Here is an 18544-nt window from a genome sequence, read left to right as displayed (position 1 = left end):
TCAACACAAAATTTCCACTAATAAATCTATGTTTCCTTGGATTCATACATCATAAAAGGAATCTCAATCTGTTATATCAAAACAAAGTTTAGCCTCATCCCAAGGACCATTTATCTCAAACTTGTATTCCTGAATTTTAATCAGCCAATAAGGACAAACCACATTTACAAAAACCAACAAACCTAACAACAACACAAAAAGCAAGCTATGCAACATGTAAACAAAGGCCAAAGTAACAACCATCAACACAGTAGAAAATAAAAGATGCAACTTGAAGGAGTATTTTTTGATGCAGAAAGTGATAAATGGAGCAAAAAGAAAGACTTGCAATGAAAACAACATTACAGCAAAGACGTGGAGCCTCGACGGAAGGCGGGATGCGATGAAAACAGAGGCAACAACCGAGGCATTTAGAGAGACACAGCTTGTCAAGATTGGGTCTTTTAGGGCATCAGGTGCTCTTATCGTTGATCCTGAATAGTCGTGAAGAAAGAGATGAAGGAGTATTAGTGAAACAGTAACTGCCCATATAGAATCTGAACTTATTGACCTTGTGAGAGTATGATATATAGGAGCTAAAACGTATAATCCGGTTATGAAAAACGAGATATTGAGAACGTAACGGATAAGAAGAGTAAGAGAAAGCATTTCCTTGGTTAAAATTAAAACAAGGAAACCTGATCCAAGAAGGCTGGCGTCGAGAAGAAGAAGGGAATTCTCGTTAAGGATAGATTGCAAAGTGTAAGACCAAACCAAGCCAACAAGTACAACAATGCATAGATATTGTGAGATGGAAACTGAGTCCTGCATCACCTTCAATAGGTCCCGTTTAACGACGTTAGCATTCATAACCATATCTTCAAGAAATGAATCATCTGTGTGATTGTCATCAAATCCAGGCTGCATCCCTCCATACGCCACTTTTCTCCATTTTGACTGAGGAAACGAGCTCTCGTTGTTGATATCCATTGCCATTCAATTCAACCACTCTATTCTGGTGCAAGCTAATTATCACATTTCAAGATAATAGGCATAGTAAAATTCCAAATCTTCCTCTTCTTGGAGGCTTCAAATCTATCAGGCAATTTTGGTACTGCCAAAAACCTGCATCAAGCAATAAAATATTATAGGGTTGCAAATGGAGCAGGATGGGGAATACCTCGTTCCCCGGTCTACATGGGATCCCTGTCCACATCCCCGAAAATGAAATGGGAAACCATTAAGATAAAGTTAATGAGACATGTATGCAGCAGGGTAAAGAGGAGAAACAAACCTCTGTTAGTTCTATCAGCAAAGATCTAGGTCCCTGTTAAATTTGATGCTCAACCACAAGTTGAAAAACAACATAGATGACTGCTCTATTTACAAGTTTAACGACTCTGCTACAGTCTTTTCAAGCGAACTAGTTGTCGAATAACATGCCATCTGCCCTCTCCATTTCATAATCACCTGTCAAATAAATGCAGAGGGCCCAATTAGACCTGTATTTTTTAGCAATCCTAACTGCAAATTGATTCTCCAAATTGTAATTGATGTAAACTCTTTTGCTTCTCTCCAATTTTCTTCTTGCATTGATGCTTAAGAAACCAAAAATCCTTAACTCAGAAATTGTATTTTTCCAAAAACCAAAGGAATCACAAAGAAATCCAGAATTAGAATTTGATTTATAGCAAAATTTGATCTGCCAATAAAATTAGTGAGATTTCAGGGTCTGATGGTTTGTAAATTGGAAATAGGTGATTGACTATAAGAAGGGTACATGTAGATTAACATCAATGGAAGCATGAATTCAATTTATTAGTTCTTAATCTGTCAATTGGCTTACAGCTGTCCAGGTTGAAGAATAATCTGTTCAATTTTTGGTCCATATACTGTTGATTTTTTAGTCCTTAATTTGTCAATTACCATGTCTTAATCTTAATCGTTGATCTCTACTTTAATAAGATGCTAATAAGGTTAGCCAATGATATGATTATCAAAATACTTTGCATATAGCACCATGAATTATTGTAAGCAAAGTCGTGTAAACTCTGCATATAGCACCATTAAGTCTGCAGGAGAAAGGGAGTAATCAGTGACGGATCTAGGATACACTGACAGGGGTGCTCCATATAGTTAACATCATATGGAAATTCAAAAGTTCAGAGGCTACACATCAACATCTCTAAAGTTCACAGGCTACCTACTGATCAACATTTCAAAAGTTCAAATATGGGGGTGCTCCATATTGAAAATTCAGAACTTCACAGGCCACCTACTCATCCACATCTCAAAGGCCAAAATAGAGCCCAGATTTAACCATACATTTCATAAAGACGGGAAACTTCTTTGGAAGCATCCAGCTTAAAAATTATAGTAAATTTCGTGATATGTCACTTTATGCTCACCATGGACTCGAATTCACCTTAAATGTAACTAGCATTTCTACTTTCATATCGAAGTTTTATCACATGAAAACAACTCTTAGGGGCAACAATTTCCTCTCCTTTCACTGTATTTTAACAAAAAATTATCTCCGAACATAAAGTGAAGATGGCTGGCAGTCATGCCTAGGCCTAGCAATACCTACCAAGAGACAAGAGTGTAAAGGCGATGTGAATTATGTTGATAGAAGCAGCAAGAGAAAACAACAATCTAAGAACTCAAAATCAGATAGTATCACAAATTCCCAAACATCTTAGATTCTGAAAATGACCATCCAAACATAAAGTTGGAATCCCAATCTGATACTAAAGTAATAGCCATACATCCAACTGAAATAAACTAGGAATGTTCACAAAAAGAAAATCAAATCGTATACCCAATCTTACAATTTATGCCCTTATTGATTACGGATTACCCATAGCCACAACCTATGTATAGCAGGCTAACGGAACCTCGAATATGTCATCTTAAATGCGACTCAGCAGATAAATTATGCTCCATTATCAAACCTCAGAACAATTAGTAATTGCGAAAAAAAAAAGAAGCAAAACGCCAACTCAAAACCTTAAAAGTAAGCTCCAATTGAACCAGAGAACCTCAAAATTACCTTCAGGAAAAGAGGGTCTCAAAGTCCGAGAAGGCGTGGAAACAAATTATTGGGTTCGATGACAGAGGAAGACAGTGGCGGATCCAGGATTTGAGGGAGGGGGGGCAAAACTCTATGTAAAAATTTTTTAGACAAAATAACATTAATTAAAAAAGATATACTTTAGTACATAATTGCTATTCGAAAATGCTCATGACTTTCTATTAGTAACAAGAAATTTTGAAAATAGAATATTACCTTATGGAATTATCAGGAGTTTTGCGACTATCAATAGGTGATCTGAACCAGGAGCTTGTGGCTCCATTAGATTCTGAACAACAAAGCCCATCATTGTAGCATGATTGACAATTGGAATGACCTGAAAACAAGTTCGTGAAAATTGGTGACACAAAAAGACATTTGAAATGTATTCATTGATAAGATTGAGGAGGAGAAGATGCAGATAGGAAATAGCGAACAGGCTAAGCTAAGTTCACACCTCAACCAGCCTGCACAATCATGTTAATATGCTATTAAACAATGACATAGTAACATTCCTGTGAAACAAAAAACTAAAACTAGCACTTGAAAAATTTCACAGAGAAAACCCCATTGAGTCTCGTTCCACCATCATAAGATTCCCAATTTATCACATATGCATCATAGTTATCTCAACAAAAGTAAAAAAGGTAAGGATATATCCAAGGCCAGAAAAATTCAACTGAAACTCAAAGGCAAAAACTGATTTCCTTGGCATGGCTTCAAATGAAATCACTTGAAAGAAATGAATTCAATTGCTTTCTATACGATTTACAATTCTATCAAATTCGCTTGCTTTATAAATAAAATGATTGAACTCTTTCATTTTCATTTCCTTCCAAACAAGAAATTTATTAAAAGAATCCTTTCATTTTTATTTCTTCCCAAACAATAAATTTATTAAAATAGAATTCAACTGAATTGAATTCCTTCAAAATCCATTTAAGTGAAGGTTTCAAACAAGGGGTTAAACATTTATTCAGAAGTTCACCATAAAATGTCACTGCCTACTGAAGTTAGAATCAAACTGTTCCTTGGTTAAATACAGCAACCTGGATTCAAATTAATGCGTTTCTAAGTTGATAAAAAGGTTCCTCCAAATCAATTCAACTAATAATGCCAAATCAATTCAACAAATTCAATCCATTAACCCAAAATTAAGGATAACCTAAAATTAAGAACAATCTATCAATCGATATCCATTAACCTAAAATTAAAGATAACAATTAAGAACAAACTATCAAACTAACTAACAATTAAGAACAAACTAACTAATTCACAATATCCATTAACCTAAAATTAATTGAACCTAACATTTAATTTAACCTAAAATTTAAGTTAAAGGACAAAAATAAGTTAAACTAACCTGTTGGAGATGGTGGCCGCCGGCTACCCGGAGAGGAGAGGAGGCGTCGTCGACGCTGCTGGATGGAGGAGGAGATGGTGCCGTCGCTGCTGGATGGAGGAGGAGATGGTGCCGCGTGCGTTTGCTGCAGAGGAGGAGGCGATGCTTTGCGAGATCGACGAAGGAAGGAACGCGAGAGAAGAGGATTAAATGGTGCGCTGCGTTTTTGTTGTTTTTTAAAATAAACCATAAACCAAAACGACGTCGTTTTGGTTGGAAAAAGGAAAATGTGCAAAATACGCATGAGCAACCTTAATCCAATTTCTAAAAAACAGCCAGAACAATTTTATTCAAGAACAATTTTATCTCTAATGTTGGTAGTTATGTTGGTAGTTAAAAGTACTTTTAACATTATCATATTGAATCAATTTTAAAAATAATTTATCAAACTGTATTTCTCGATCATAAATTTTGTCATTTATACTTCGCATGTGAGTCATTTTATCACTCATTAGTGACATATCATAAACATCTAATTAGACGTGGAAAAAAAAATTAAAAAAATATTAAAAAATATACCATCTCTTTTACGAGTTGGACAAAAAAATTCAAAATATTTTACCGAATTAATAAATATTAATCTCCAATTCTATTATTAAATCACAGAAAATATGAAATCTTTCTTTAGAACGAATTGGTATGTAATTGGTGCATAATGAGTAAGATACGTGTGTTTTACAATAATGTATGAAATTGATCCAACTTATCAACGTTAGGGGTAAAATTGTTCTTGGTGACCAACGTTAAGGGTAAAATTGCATCATTTTAGACGTTAGAAGTAAAATTATTCCTGTAAATATTAGGGTATGTTTGCACATTATCCCAAAAAAAAATCGTAGCAGCCCTTGCGTTTGGGTCGTCTTCTTCCCCAAAAGAGCAAAAAAATAAATTGTATTGTAGGAACCCTAACCCTCGATTAAATGCTGAAAATTGTATTATCCCCGCGTCTCCATCATTTACCCTATCTACTTGACATAAGAAGTAGAAAGCTCGCGCCAACACAATCCTAACAACACAAAGTCAACAAAATGCAAAGATGTTTTCATCTCGTACATCCACCGAAGTTTTGATTCGATACGGTGTAGACTAAAGCTCAAATGAGGATATCTTTTCTATCCACATCAATAAAGTCCTAAATGTTAGAGATTGATATAAGATATATGATTGAGTCTTAACTATTAATTTGAACTTTTAGTTCAATTGGTTCCATGACATGGTATAAGAACTAGTTTGACCAAGTGGTCTACAGTTTGATTTCTGTCAGCTCCATTAGTTGATTTAATTGCATGGCATGGTATCATACACTCTGATTCACTCGAAGGAAGCATAACCAGAAGTGCCAGCGCCTCGTGGTTCAAATCCATCGACATTGACTTAGTAAAGATAAGATTAATCCCGACTTCACGAACATTTAAAGAAGAAATAATCAAACGATTCTTATTCGAGTCACGAGCCAGTCCTCTAGTGTGCAAACAGAAACGAAGAAGACGAGACACCATGGCAGACCGACTAGGAGCTCCAGCAGCCACAATGTTACTATCAGTCGCGGTAGTAGAGTAATTTTTAGGGGCAACCGTCCTTGTTGCCATGGTCGGCGATGGTGCAGCACGCGAGTCAGTGTTGAACGGAGAAGTAAATCTCCATCCCGAGAAGATGTTGAGTCGATAATATATGTGAATGGGGGAGGAAGAAAACCAGAGACATCAATGATCGGAGGGACGATAGATCAGACACCTGTGAAGGCCGGATTGTAGGAGGAGGATGCGACTACTAGGTCGACCGAGGAAAACGAAGCGGAAGCGGTAGCTCTGATACCATGTTGAATATACTATATAAATAGATAGAAAAATATAATGTTTAATGAATTTCTCTCATTGAACACGCAACTTTATATATATAGTGGAACACATGAGTTAGAGTTTAATTAAGATTGATAATACATAATATAAACAAATATAAACACTAGTTATTAATAGTAACTCTAAATAAGTCTAATAGTTATCTGTTAATACTTGAGGATAAGTAAATAGATAATTAACAATAATTATCTTTAACATTAAAAACTTTAGCTTACAGCTAATGAATAGAGGAGACATGTGATATCATGTATAATAACCATATTACACGTAGGCCAATGAGATAACATCTTTTAAAGAAGTTATCGTTAGTACCACATGGATCAATAAAAAAAATCCCAGAGTCACTTGCATTTAACTTTGGTCTAATACTTTAAATTACGGCCAACAATACCGTTCGAATTTGATAGAAACCCTCTTCCATTAAATAGTTGAGACGTAAACTCTCTAATTTAGATCAATCTTATTATCCTATACAAACATTACAAAGGTAACATTCTTTTAAAATATCCTAATTATACCATTTTCATTTTGCTAATTTGAACATCGAAATGGAGACGTTGTGATCTCCAACTTTGAATTTTTTTTTCTTTTTCTTATCTCACCTCACACAAAAAAAATCCACATCATTATTTTAAATTAAATTTTTTTTACAATATTAAAGTCAAACTATTCTTTATAAGAAAGTCAAACTATTCTTAAGCTACAAATTACTATGGTGTTTTGGATTAAAGTTTAATGCATATTTACACCCTTAAATTTAATATGCTTTATCTATTGATATCATGAACTTTTTAAATACCATATCACACATTTATAGTTGGTTTTAAAAATTCATCATACATCTATAATTAACATTAAAAACCTATCATAAATTTAAAGTTGGCTTATTCAAACCTCATATACATAAAATTGTTGATCTGTCATCTTTGTGATATGAGATAACATACAGAATAAAATAATACATTTTTTTTCTATAGCGCACACAACGACATCGTCTACCAAATATGACAAATCAACGATTTTATGCGTAAGAGATCCGAATGAGTCAACTTTAAGTGTGTGATAAGTTTTTAAAACCAATTATGTGTGTGATAGGTTTTTAATACCAAATATAAGTATGTGATAGGTTATTTAAAAAGTTTAGGGTGCCAATAGACAAAACTTGTCAAATTTAAGAGTGTAAATATGGGGTAAATTACATCCATGGCTACTGACATTTTCACATTATGGTCACTCAACTTCATTTCTTCCCGGTATGGCCACTGAACTTTACACTTTTTAACACCAAAGACCACTCAATTTTAACTAACTTCTCAAAATGACCGTTAACGATCTCAAAAATAAAAATATTCAAGAATTAAAGTTGTTCAGAACGACATTTTACCATGAAACCACATTTTTTATTTTCAAAAATCACATTTTTTTTGATGCTTTTTCTCCCTAAAAATTCATTTTCTCTCTACTAACCAAACAATACCTAAATGACCTCAAAACAAAAAATTTCAAGAATTAAAGTTCCTTAAAAAATCAATAACGCTTTGGATTTTTTTTTAACCGTTAATGGTCGTTTTGAGACGTTAAATGATCACAGGTGTTAAAAAGTATAAAATTCAGTAACCATACCGGAAAAAAATGAAGTTCAATGACCATAATATGAAAATGATCATTTATCCTGTAAATATGTATTAAACCTTCGGATTAACTTCCGGTTTTAGAAATCAGACATTAAAAGTACACTTACCATGCATACAATGAACCGGAAACAACAGCAGCATTTAATCAACCGTTTTCCAAGTACGTAACGAAATACACGTGTCATCTGATAAAACCCCTAACCACATCCGTGTCAAATGACCAAAACGCCTAGTGTCATTCTTCTCCAATATGAATTACGTGTAAGATAAAGTAGTCTCCTATTTTGCCACATCATCCACCACGTGTCCTAACCCAAAATCATCGAACATCCATCCATCCATCCATCCATCCTCTCCCCTTCTATAAATTCCGATTCTCTACAACCGCAAGTTCCTCCATCATCATCATCTAAAAATCGTACGGCATAGATCAAAATCAACAAAATGTCCGCAAATCAACAGCAATCAAGGGCGGAGCTTGATGCCAAGGCAAGGCAAGGTGAGACAGTTATACCTGGCGGCACCGGAGGCAAGAGCCTTGAAGCCCAGGAGCACCTTGCGGAAGGGAGGAGCCGCGGAGGGCAGGTGAGGAAGGAGCAGTTGGGGACGGAGGGGTATCAGGAGATGGGGAGGAAAGGTGGTCTGAGCACCAATGAGGAGTCCGGCGGTGAAAGGGCGGAGAGAGAAGGTGTCGAGATCGACGAGTCTAAGTTCACAAACCGGGGTTAATTAGTGATTAGATTATATTAAGCTTTAATTAGATGTAGTAATTAATTAGGAAGGCAATAATTAGGTTTAATCTAGCTAATATGGTTTAGCTGCCGTACATGTAATGTATCCTATTATCCTTTTAGGGAGGTACCAATGAAACTTTGCAGTGTTGTAAGTAGTAATAATAATTAAGTTTATAGTATGTTTCAGTATTTTGGGTAAGATGAGTCTTTCAAAAAAGAAATTCTAAATTGCCTGTTATAGAGGATTAATTTTGAAGTTTGATGATGTTTTTAAAAATTATTTTAATTTTATGTGAAAATCAATCTCCTATGGCTTCCGAGCTGGAGGAGTTTTTATACTGTTCTAACAGAAAGATAACTAGTTGGTATTTCTAACCAGTATAAACGATCTATTTGTATCAAATAATACATATAAACAGGATACATATTAAATTAAAAAATAAAAGCATTGTCGTTTTTTCTCTTTTGTTGGTCTTCCTCAACGAAACCAATTGGGATAGAATTTAGAATATTTGCTCGTGTGAATTACCGTGTCGATTGCGTCCACCTGCTCATTCTCTCATCTTACATCTTCACCTCTGCTATTCTCTTCCTTCGTGTGTCTTCATGTTCGATAAATTATGCGGTGTAACGAAGGTACGAACCTAATCCCTAAATTCTTATATAATTTCTATTTATACGAATCTAATCCCTAAATCCTGTTCGATAAACTATGTGGTATATCGAAATTTGACAATTTTCAATTTGTTGGATCCTAATTTTTATTATTTTGTTCTTTGTATTCAGATTGCAATGGGTCTTGTGGATAATTTGAATTTAGTTCTTAAACTAAAGTATTCAATCGTTTCATGGTTTAATTCAGAATATTTATCATACTTTTAATGAAACCAGTGGAGTTAAATTATGGTTTAATTCAGAATATTCATCATACTTTTAATGAAACCAGTGGAGTTAAATTATTAATTGATGGTACAATTAACTGGTTCCTTTTTGTTATTCCTTGAAATACATAGAATTCCTCATTTCAAATAGATGTTCTGCAAACAACTGGTGTGAACAATGTTGGGCTGTTATGGTTCCTCTAGGTTAATGTAGTTGATTTAATTATAGCAGATGTAATTTAATTGTATGCTAATTCTTTTTTTTCCAAGCTCCATGAATTCAGGGTTATTTCTTATATAAAGCTTTTACAACCTCACCGATTAGTCTTACACTTTTTACTTCATATGAATAATGAATGAAATGAATACCTGAAAAGGGCTCCCCTCCCTTTTACTAAACCATAGAGAGCTCGAGTAGTTAACAAGTAAATTTAGTTATCATGACAATATCTTTCTTAGTGGCAGATTGGAAAATACCGATCTGCATCACGAGACTAATCGAATATGCTGCCCTCAACAATTGCTTCTCCTTCACTTAGGTATCTGTTGAGTCTGTCCTGTGCCGAACTGACACCGGCTGTTGTTACTTCTGTTGTAAAGAACATTGAATATATCCAAACGAGTGCTTGGTCTAGAGCCAAAAATTAAGATTAGTACGACAAGCCTTAATTTTTTGACCGACTCAATAAAGGTATGATTCATTAACTAGGCCTGGATACCCTTGGTAGATAGTTCTGGACCTGTACCAGTTCAATTAGAAAACCAGAACTAATTATCTAGCTAGACTATACCATAGGTTCGTAGCCTCTTACTCTAACTCTGTAACGTCTTATACTCGTCAATACAGTACTATAGGGCTTAGACCAAAATTATACCATAACTCCCACACCGAAGCTACTATAGCTCTAGCTGCTCCGCTAAAGCTGAACTGATCATTCATTGTCCGTTCTTATGGAGGATGAGATAGCTAGATTCACACACAGATCTTGTAGGATTTATTTATGGTATGATAAAAAAAATTCAATTAGTTATCATTGTGTTTAACTTCACTATCTTCTTTTCCTCCACCAAGTAATGCATCACATGGTCCACTTTCTACTTACACCAACATCTGCTCTCTTTTTTCATAAGTAACTCCAGGTTAAGGCTAAGCTTACATTTCCATATTGACCACTCACATTAATTCAAATTAAACCTCTATGTAAGTACAATTCCATACATCAATTCATGCACAAATTAATAGTCACAATTGAACTCTTATATGGAACTCTCATTCAAGCATCAATTAATATTTATGGAAATTTTAGATGACGCGTCGGATGCTGAATTAAATATCTATACGAGTAAGATATGAGTTAGCCGAAACTAAATTTGCTTTTGATGTTATGCTTTCGTGAACTAGTGGGTAAATCTTTTCCTGTAATAACTAATTAATTTCCAAACATAGCTTCGTAGATGAGAAATGTTTCCCATCATCATGTGGTTGCAGAGTCAATAATTAATTAATTCACAAACTTATCTTTGTGGATAATCTTCTTCTTATTCAGTTATATGGGTATTGCAATATATTAATCTTTTAATGATTAACACTGGGTTTAATATTTTGGTTAGCCAGACTCGTAAGGTAAGATTAAACTGCTATTATACTGTGTAAAAGTAGTTAAATGTATTGCCATTTTGCATTTGTTTACCTTTCTGATTGTAATTTTTTTTTCTATATAGGTTCGATTGGGCGGTCCGGTCGCACTACGCGTCCCCGCTGAGCGAGGGTCCGGGGAGGGGTCCCACCACAAGGGTGTACTAGGGGCAAGCCTTCCCCTGCCAATTTATTTGGCAAGAGGCCGCTCCTAAGACTCGAACCCGTGACCTCTTGGTCACACGACAACAACGTTTACCGTTGCGCCAAGGCTTGCCCTCTTTTTTTATAGGTTCGATTGATCGGTTCGAGAATGCTTAGACATCCTTCAAGCGGTCTCTTTTAAAGGTTTTTTTTGTGCATATTGTATCTTATAATTGAAGGTAAACATCAACGAGTGGCAAAATGGAGTAGGACACTTATAAAGAGTTCAATAGACTGTGTCAATAAATAAGCTACCCTGTATATGTTCAGATAGTGATTGTTTTTCATATTCATAAATTTCAGACCTTTCAATGCTTGTAAAGAATAAGCATACATATTACCTGAATATGTATGTCTTTACCTTTTCTTTTATAAGACTTATTATATATTGTAATTGCATTTCTAATTTTGTACTATTGTTCTTTTATAAATTCAAAGTTTAATATTGGATGGTTATCTTCTTATCCTTCACTATTATTATTATTATCACATGTAGCATATCATTATAATTATATAGATACAAGATTTGCATATTAACCATTCAATGCTTTTGTACATGTATTTTTTTAACAAAGATAAAAAAAGCCAATAACCATTACAAATAATCTAATACACGTGAATGCACATGAATTTTCATGTTTGTAGTGTGTATCATTGGAAGTGAATTAAACAATGAGCTGAGGAAATTCCATAAAGCAAACGATTAGAAATTAATGGAGAAATAACATTATGCATAAACAAAATCCAATTTTCATTAACAATGAAAAAGGTCTAACAAGTTGTATAAATATCTAAGGGTAAGTTACATATAACTCAGATATAATGTAAATATAGACAATTGTGTCATGAGTGATGAATTACATTTAAAATTGTCAAATATAAGTAAAATAATACTGTAGTTGTCATTTAAAACTTTAAAAGTCACGTTTCCTTATTTCTTCAAAAAAAAAAGTCATGTTTCCTTATATTTAGGTGGATAATATCAATTAATATCATTTCACAAAAGAAAAGTTAAATATCCACTTATTCTATAACTGCTTCCCCTAAAAAAAAAAATATAACTGCTACTTTCATCTTCCTTTTTTTGCTGTCTTTTTTTTCTTGTTATTATTATTATTGTTGTTTTTTTATTCAAACCACAAGTTCAATTTTGCATTTATATTAACATGTTGCAATTCATATGTTTCCTACATTTAGTATTATGAAATTCAGTTTTCTTGAAAATTTTTTTTTTTTTTGATGAATCAAAGTTTTTTTTTGTAACGCAAAGGAAATAGGAGGAAGTGGATCTTAAAAATATGCATGGCGTGAGAATAAAATATTTTTTTTTCCAAACCCGCATAGACTTTTTGGGAATATTAAAATTGTTTAAAGACTTTTGTAGATTCTTATCCACTTGTTTTTTTATGAGTTTTATGCTTTTTAACGTTTTGCTTTCAAGATATAAATTCGGTTTTAGATACAAGATCAGTTACAGTTGGAACAATAAGTTTATTATAGAACTTGCTTTTCGATATATTCTTCGATGTATTCTAGAGCCGTACATGAATAGAAGAGAGTAAGAAGAGTCTATATATGTTCTTATTTTTCCTGCAATACAGAAAGAAAAAAATTAATGGCAGAAGATAATATGTTCTTTAGGAGTAGAGGAAAAATGAAAAAGAAAAACAAAGAAAGTATAAAGAAAAAGAATTAATGGGACTATGTATCCATAGAAGTGTTAATAATTTAATATTAAATTCAGTATAAATAATAAATTAATTTAAATATATTATTTGAACCACGTAATTTAACTAATTTGATAAAAGTAAAACAAAATATTAGTTTGTGACAAAATTCAAAAACAAGCCTGCATTAATTGTAAAATTAAATTGAAAGATGAGGTATGGTGTAATTTCCTCAATATCTAATACATGAAACAAAGCAAAAATTACTACTTGAACTAGTATTTATGGAAAGCAAATAAACTAAATCAATAGTCTTTGACACTTAAGAGCCACGAAATCAACTACTTGGATCTCTGTCTCGTTCCTGTAACAAAAATTAATAGTTAGTTTAACGAATATGTATATTTGTAAAATTATCACAGAAGTTTAAATACTTACTTGATTCAAATTAGTCCTATGATTAATGTGTTGCATCATGGACGTGAAAGACATATTTGATTCAATACCATTGTAGTTATATTGCATGTTCTACAGAAAGCATCACAAAAGTATTAGCACATAATATATATTTAAACAAATAAAAATTCGAAAGCATTACATGTACCTGTGACATTGTTTGCATTGAAAATGGCAATGTTGTAGCTACAGAAATATTCTGAGGCGACATGACAGGACCAAAAAAACTCTATAAAAACAATAAAACTAATAATTAGTACTATTTCATAAAAAAAAAACAGTTAAAGCCAAACTTTTAAAAATAATTCATTTATGCTTCTAGTCAATACTACCTGTGACGGTACAACCAATCTTTGAGATATTTCTACTGGTTGAATCAGAACATCCTCTGTGTTTGTAACTTTTTGTTTAACTAAAATTTTAGAGCAAAATTAATTGGTACGCATAACAAAATATTAAACAGTAGAAATTGTGGTTAGTATAAGAAAACATACCTAATTTGCGTGATTCTTTTTTTGCTCTTATTTTTCTTTTCTCAAAATGTCCCTTCAATCTTGCATTCCCAACTCCTTTTGGCTTAACCCGTGGAGGATTTAGAATTGCAACATTATTATCACAATAAGGGTCAGTATTCATTCTATCATCAACCTGGTCAGCTTCTAAGTTTAATTTTTCTAATTCGCGCTCAACTTCCATCTCAATTCTAGTCAATGCATCTTTACAAATTTTTCTTGTTGTCTCAAATCGTTGACTTCTACAAAACAGATTATATGCACGAGACATTAAGTGATTCCGGAATATAGTTTCAGTCTCTTGAATAACATGTTTGCTTGATTCTTCTAACTCTATAGACTTAATCACATTTGCTTTTGCACTTCGAGTCCATCTCTTCAAAATGTACTTTTCAGGTATCATCTTCACATTTTTCACACTGAGAATTCGTAATGCGTCGGAACAAAGTATACCCATAGACTCAAATTTCTTACAACTGCAACTAATGTCTATTGTATATGCATTAAAAACCACTATTCGAGTTTTAGAACCTCTGCCCTCTTCACCAATTAACTCAAAAGTGTATATATTTTCATGTGATGAAACTTCTCTCCAAGTTTTTGCAATACCATTTAAAAACTCATCCTCAAACACCTTATACATCCTGACCGTATAAATTCCTGCTGCACTCCTTAATATACTGCTATTTTTAATTTTGATTAAAGGAATACCTTGTTTGCAACGAAAGTCTTCTGATGCTTCACCTTCACGCCAACCTGCAATCAATTTCTCAAATGCAAGTACAAAATTGGTTAATGAAGTGGTTTTATTTGCCAAACCATTCAAAACACTATTGGTGCTTTCACTTCGTTGTGAGGATTTAATTTCTGCCGAGAAACAATCCTTATTTAAACCTGTGCACCATTTCTTTCGTTTCTCATACAACCTACGCAGCCAACTATTATCTTTCAAATCTTCAAACTGAGTCATCAATTTCGTCCAAGTATTTTCAAATTCAAGTTCCGAGTCACAATGCATCAAACATTCATAAAATAACTTCCGAAATTCCTTGTTAGAATTGAAACTTCCCAAATGAGATGATGCATTCTTTGATATGTGCCATAAGCATAACCGATGGCTTGTATGCGGAAAAACTTCCTTAATTGCATTAGCCATAGCTTGATCTTCATCTGTAAAAATTGTTTTGGGTGCTTTCCCCCCCATTGACTCCAAAAATGATGTAAATAACCATATGAAAGATTCAGTTGTCTCATCAAGCAAAAATGCACAACCAAACATTATATTTTGCCAATGATGATTAACCCCAACAAAAGGAGCACAAATCAAATTATACCTATTTGTACGATATGTGGTATCAAAAATAACAACATCTCCAAATGAATCATAATCATGCATGCTACCTCCATCTCTCCAAAAAAAGTTTGTCATTCTGTTTTCTTGATCAACTTGAATCGTGTAAAAAAACATTGCATCCTCAGTTTGTCTAAGTTTAAAATGATTAACTAAACTTTGAGAATCACCAGCTTCAATCAATACCATCTTTTGCTTGTTCACATAATTATAACAATCTCTTTTTGTGAAACCAATAAACTTACTACCCCCAACCTCATTTGACATGTATGAATAAACATTTTTTGTGCTTATTCCTGAATTAACCATTGTATCAATAACTTTTCCTTTGTCAATAGTTACATCCCTATTAGATCTTAAGAGATGAACTTCTGAAGGCACTGCAAGCTCATGATTATGATTTTCAATAAATTTGGTCACTTCCAATAAACCATTTTTAACTGAAAATCGTATCATTGCTTCACATCCAGTTCGAGTTTCCATTCTGCTACGGTATCTTGTACTATTAGGATCTGTTGTACTATAACCTTGTTTAGAACAACAAAATATACGCATCAAAATCTCTCTTGTCCCTGCACGAAATCTATATGTATGTCTTCTAATACTGAACCCTTTCCGAATAGCATATTCATTATACAAACTATACGCCTCATCCTCATTTTCTACCGTCATTCCCATCAAATTGTCATTAAATTGATCATTGCGAATAATATGCAAATTATTCTCTTCATCAATTAAGATATTGTCTCCATTTTCATTAATATCTATAAGTAAAAAATAATAATCATTATAATAATAACATAAAGAAAAAGGTATGTAAATAAAAACGGTACCTTTTATATTTTCCATTGTACTTTTGAATGTGATTGAGGACTGCAATTTTTTTGTGAAGAACGAACGAGAATAATAAACGTTCGTTTGTTGACAACGATCGATTGATTCATAGACCATAATTCGATCCAAATCAAGTAAAAAAACAAATATAACAATAGTCAGAACATTGCTGAAATAAAATAAAATTATTACCAAATAGGAGAAACAACTTCAAATTTAAGAAAATGAATAAAGTTCATGTTATTCTGATTATATATTTGACTAATGGAATAGATGGCTAATATTGCAATGGAGGAGTTAACAATATTCAATTACCAAATATATATTTTACCAAGAAGAAAAACAATGAACAAAATGAGAAATTTGCTAGATTACTAATCTTGTAAAGAGCTAGTATTTTTATAAAGTTAAGATTGAAGGTTAATTAAATAAAGTTAATAGTTTATAGATAATTTGCATCTAATAATTCCTAGTTTCTGGATCGTATATATGGATGAGTGATTGATTGTAATTCTTTTCCATTATCATGTTCACATCTTTCCATAACTTTATTTCTTTATTCTTTTTTCCTCTTCAGTTACAGCACTAGAATTTATTGGGAATCCATTTATTTACAACTAAACAAATTCAATTATCATCTAATCGGAGTTTATGTCTATCTTCTCTTTTTTTTATCCTTTTAAACAATGAAAAACATTAAAAATAAAAATAAAAATAATTCCACTCACCTTTGAGAATTCTGGAACCAGCCAACACTGAGGAATTGAAAATAAATCCAAGACAATAGTTGATGGCGAGAAAGAAACACATGTGCGCAAGAAAATTGGCAACTGTAGAAAATTTAGTTTTAGGTTTTTTTTAATTTTCTAATCTTGCACAATAAAGAGATGGGAAAGAGGAAGAACTCTACGAGTAGCGCCAAACAAAAATTTAAGTTTTTAATTAGTGTGGACCCTCCTCATATACACTTGGATAGGTTTTATTGGCTGATAGTTCCAACTAGCTATCCTAGTTGTAACTCTATTAGCACGATATAAAATCTCGAGCTGGAGGGACTAAGGATGGTATGGATAGGGTATTCTGGGTAGTTTTAATTTCACTTTTAAATTTTTATTCACTTTATTTTTTAATTATTAAGTATTCATTTTTCGAAACGAAGGTGAGAAGTCGAGTAGGATTACTGTGGATTGTATGGGTAGGCGAGGGTATGAGTAGGGTATTTGTAGGTAGTATTAATTTTAATTTTAAATTTTAATTTAGTTTATTTTTTAATTATATGTAATCATTTTTCGAAACGAAGGCAAAATTATGCAAAGCGCTACATAAAGTCTTAGTTGATCCTACTTTGATATTAAAAGTATATTGATTTTAGGTGTATTTTTTTTAGGTGTTTTATTGTCTTAGTTGATTCTGCTTTTATATTAAATGTATATTGATTTTAGGTGTATTTTTTTAGGTGTTTTATTGCTTCTGACATTAAAAGTATATTGATTTTAGGTGTATTTTGATTTTCTATGATTAGTTTTTTTTATGTGTGTTATTGATTTTTAGATGATTTTCAGTTGTTTGGTTTTGATTAGATCGTCTTATGTAGTGATAATGATTAAAAGCATGATAATGATTAATAAGTAATAATAAATAAAGTGAGTTCCGTAACTTTTTTTTTTATCCATAGTACTCTTTTGATATTTATGTTTTTTTCATTTTAATTTTTTTAAAAACTCAATTTTTTTTTTCCTTTCTCTTCCAAGTAGGACTGTAATCAAGCCGAGCCGAGCTTTGACCTGTTCAAGCTCGGTTCGTTATAAAATTAACGAGCTTGAGTCCGAGCCGAGCTTGCTATAAAATTAACGAGCTGAGTTCGAGCCGAGCTTTGGCTTGCTCAACGAGCTTGAGCCGAGCTTCGAGCTTGTTTCGAGTCCAAAATCCTTTTTTGGATTTGGTTCATTAAAAAAAAATTATCTAACCATGAATTGTTTGTGAGTAAATTGTTAATTATATTTTTTAAGTTTGCTCGCAAATAACTCTTTAATTGTGTACATAAACAAGCTCACAAGTAAAGTTCGTGAATAAATAAACAAGATGCTTACAAATAGTTCGTCTATTACTCATTTATTATGTTTGTGAACGAACTCATCTAATAGCAAACGAAATAATATTAAGTTTAGATATTTATGAACTAACACAAAACTATATAGTTTTCTACAAAACTAAAATTTGTTCATAAATGTTCTAATCGAGCCTGCTCGCGAGCTTTCGAGCCGAGCTTTGGCCTGCTCAAGCTTGGCTCATTTACGAACCGAGCCAGTAAATCGTGTTCAC

At 32.8% G+C, this 18544-nt stretch overlaps 2 protein-coding genes across 3 annotated transcripts; one reads left to right on the top strand and one right to left on the bottom strand.

Annotated features, from left to right (window-relative positions):
• On the bottom strand, positions 1-4599 carry LOC136226669 (phosphatidylinositol N-acetylglucosaminyltransferase subunit C). Of its 2 annotated transcripts, XM_066015286.1 has the most exons (5): positions 4416-4599; positions 3269-3389; positions 3032-3143; positions 1274-1449; positions 1-1104 (listed from the first exon to the last, which is right to left on the bottom strand). In XM_066015286.1, the coding sequence occupies exon 5, from the start codon at positions 973-975 to the stop codon at positions 64-66; it is 912 nt and encodes a 303-aa protein (XP_065871358.1). In that variant the 5' UTR covers positions 976-1104; positions 1274-1449; positions 3032-3143; positions 3269-3389; positions 4416-4599; the 3' UTR covers positions 1-63. The 2 variants fall into 2 exon arrangements, with proteins under 2 accessions (XP_065871358.1, XP_065871359.1); XM_066015287.1 differs by lacking the exon at positions 3032-3143.
• A 3738-nt stretch (positions 4600-8337) lies between these two features.
• On the top strand, positions 8338-8880 carry LOC136226907 (late embryogenesis abundant protein EMB564-like). The gene has a single exon (XM_066015588.1). The coding sequence runs from the start codon at positions 8392-8394 to the stop codon at positions 8674-8676; it is 285 nt and encodes a 94-aa protein (XP_065871660.1). The 5' UTR covers positions 8338-8391; the 3' UTR covers positions 8677-8880.
• The last annotated feature ends 9664 nt before the right edge of the window (positions 8881-18544 follow it).

Source organism: Euphorbia lathyris, chromosome 4 (genome assembly GCF_963576675.1).
Source record: "Euphorbia lathyris chromosome 4, ddEupLath1.1, whole genome shotgun sequence".
Taxonomy (NCBI): Eukaryota; Viridiplantae; Streptophyta; class Magnoliopsida; order Malpighiales; family Euphorbiaceae; genus Euphorbia; species Euphorbia lathyris.
Note: the sequence above shows the minus strand (reverse complement) of the source record. Positions and strands in the feature narration are given on the sequence as shown.

Bases quoted from the DNA above. Each gene is read 5' to 3' on its own strand.
- LOC136226669 (XM_066015286.1), bottom strand. From the start codon at position 975: ATGGCAATGGATATCAACAACGAGAGCTCGTTTCCTCAGTCAAAATGG.
- LOC136226907 (XM_066015588.1), top strand. From the start codon at position 8,392: ATGTCCGCAAATCAACAGCAATCAAGGGCGGAGCTTGATGCCAAGGCA.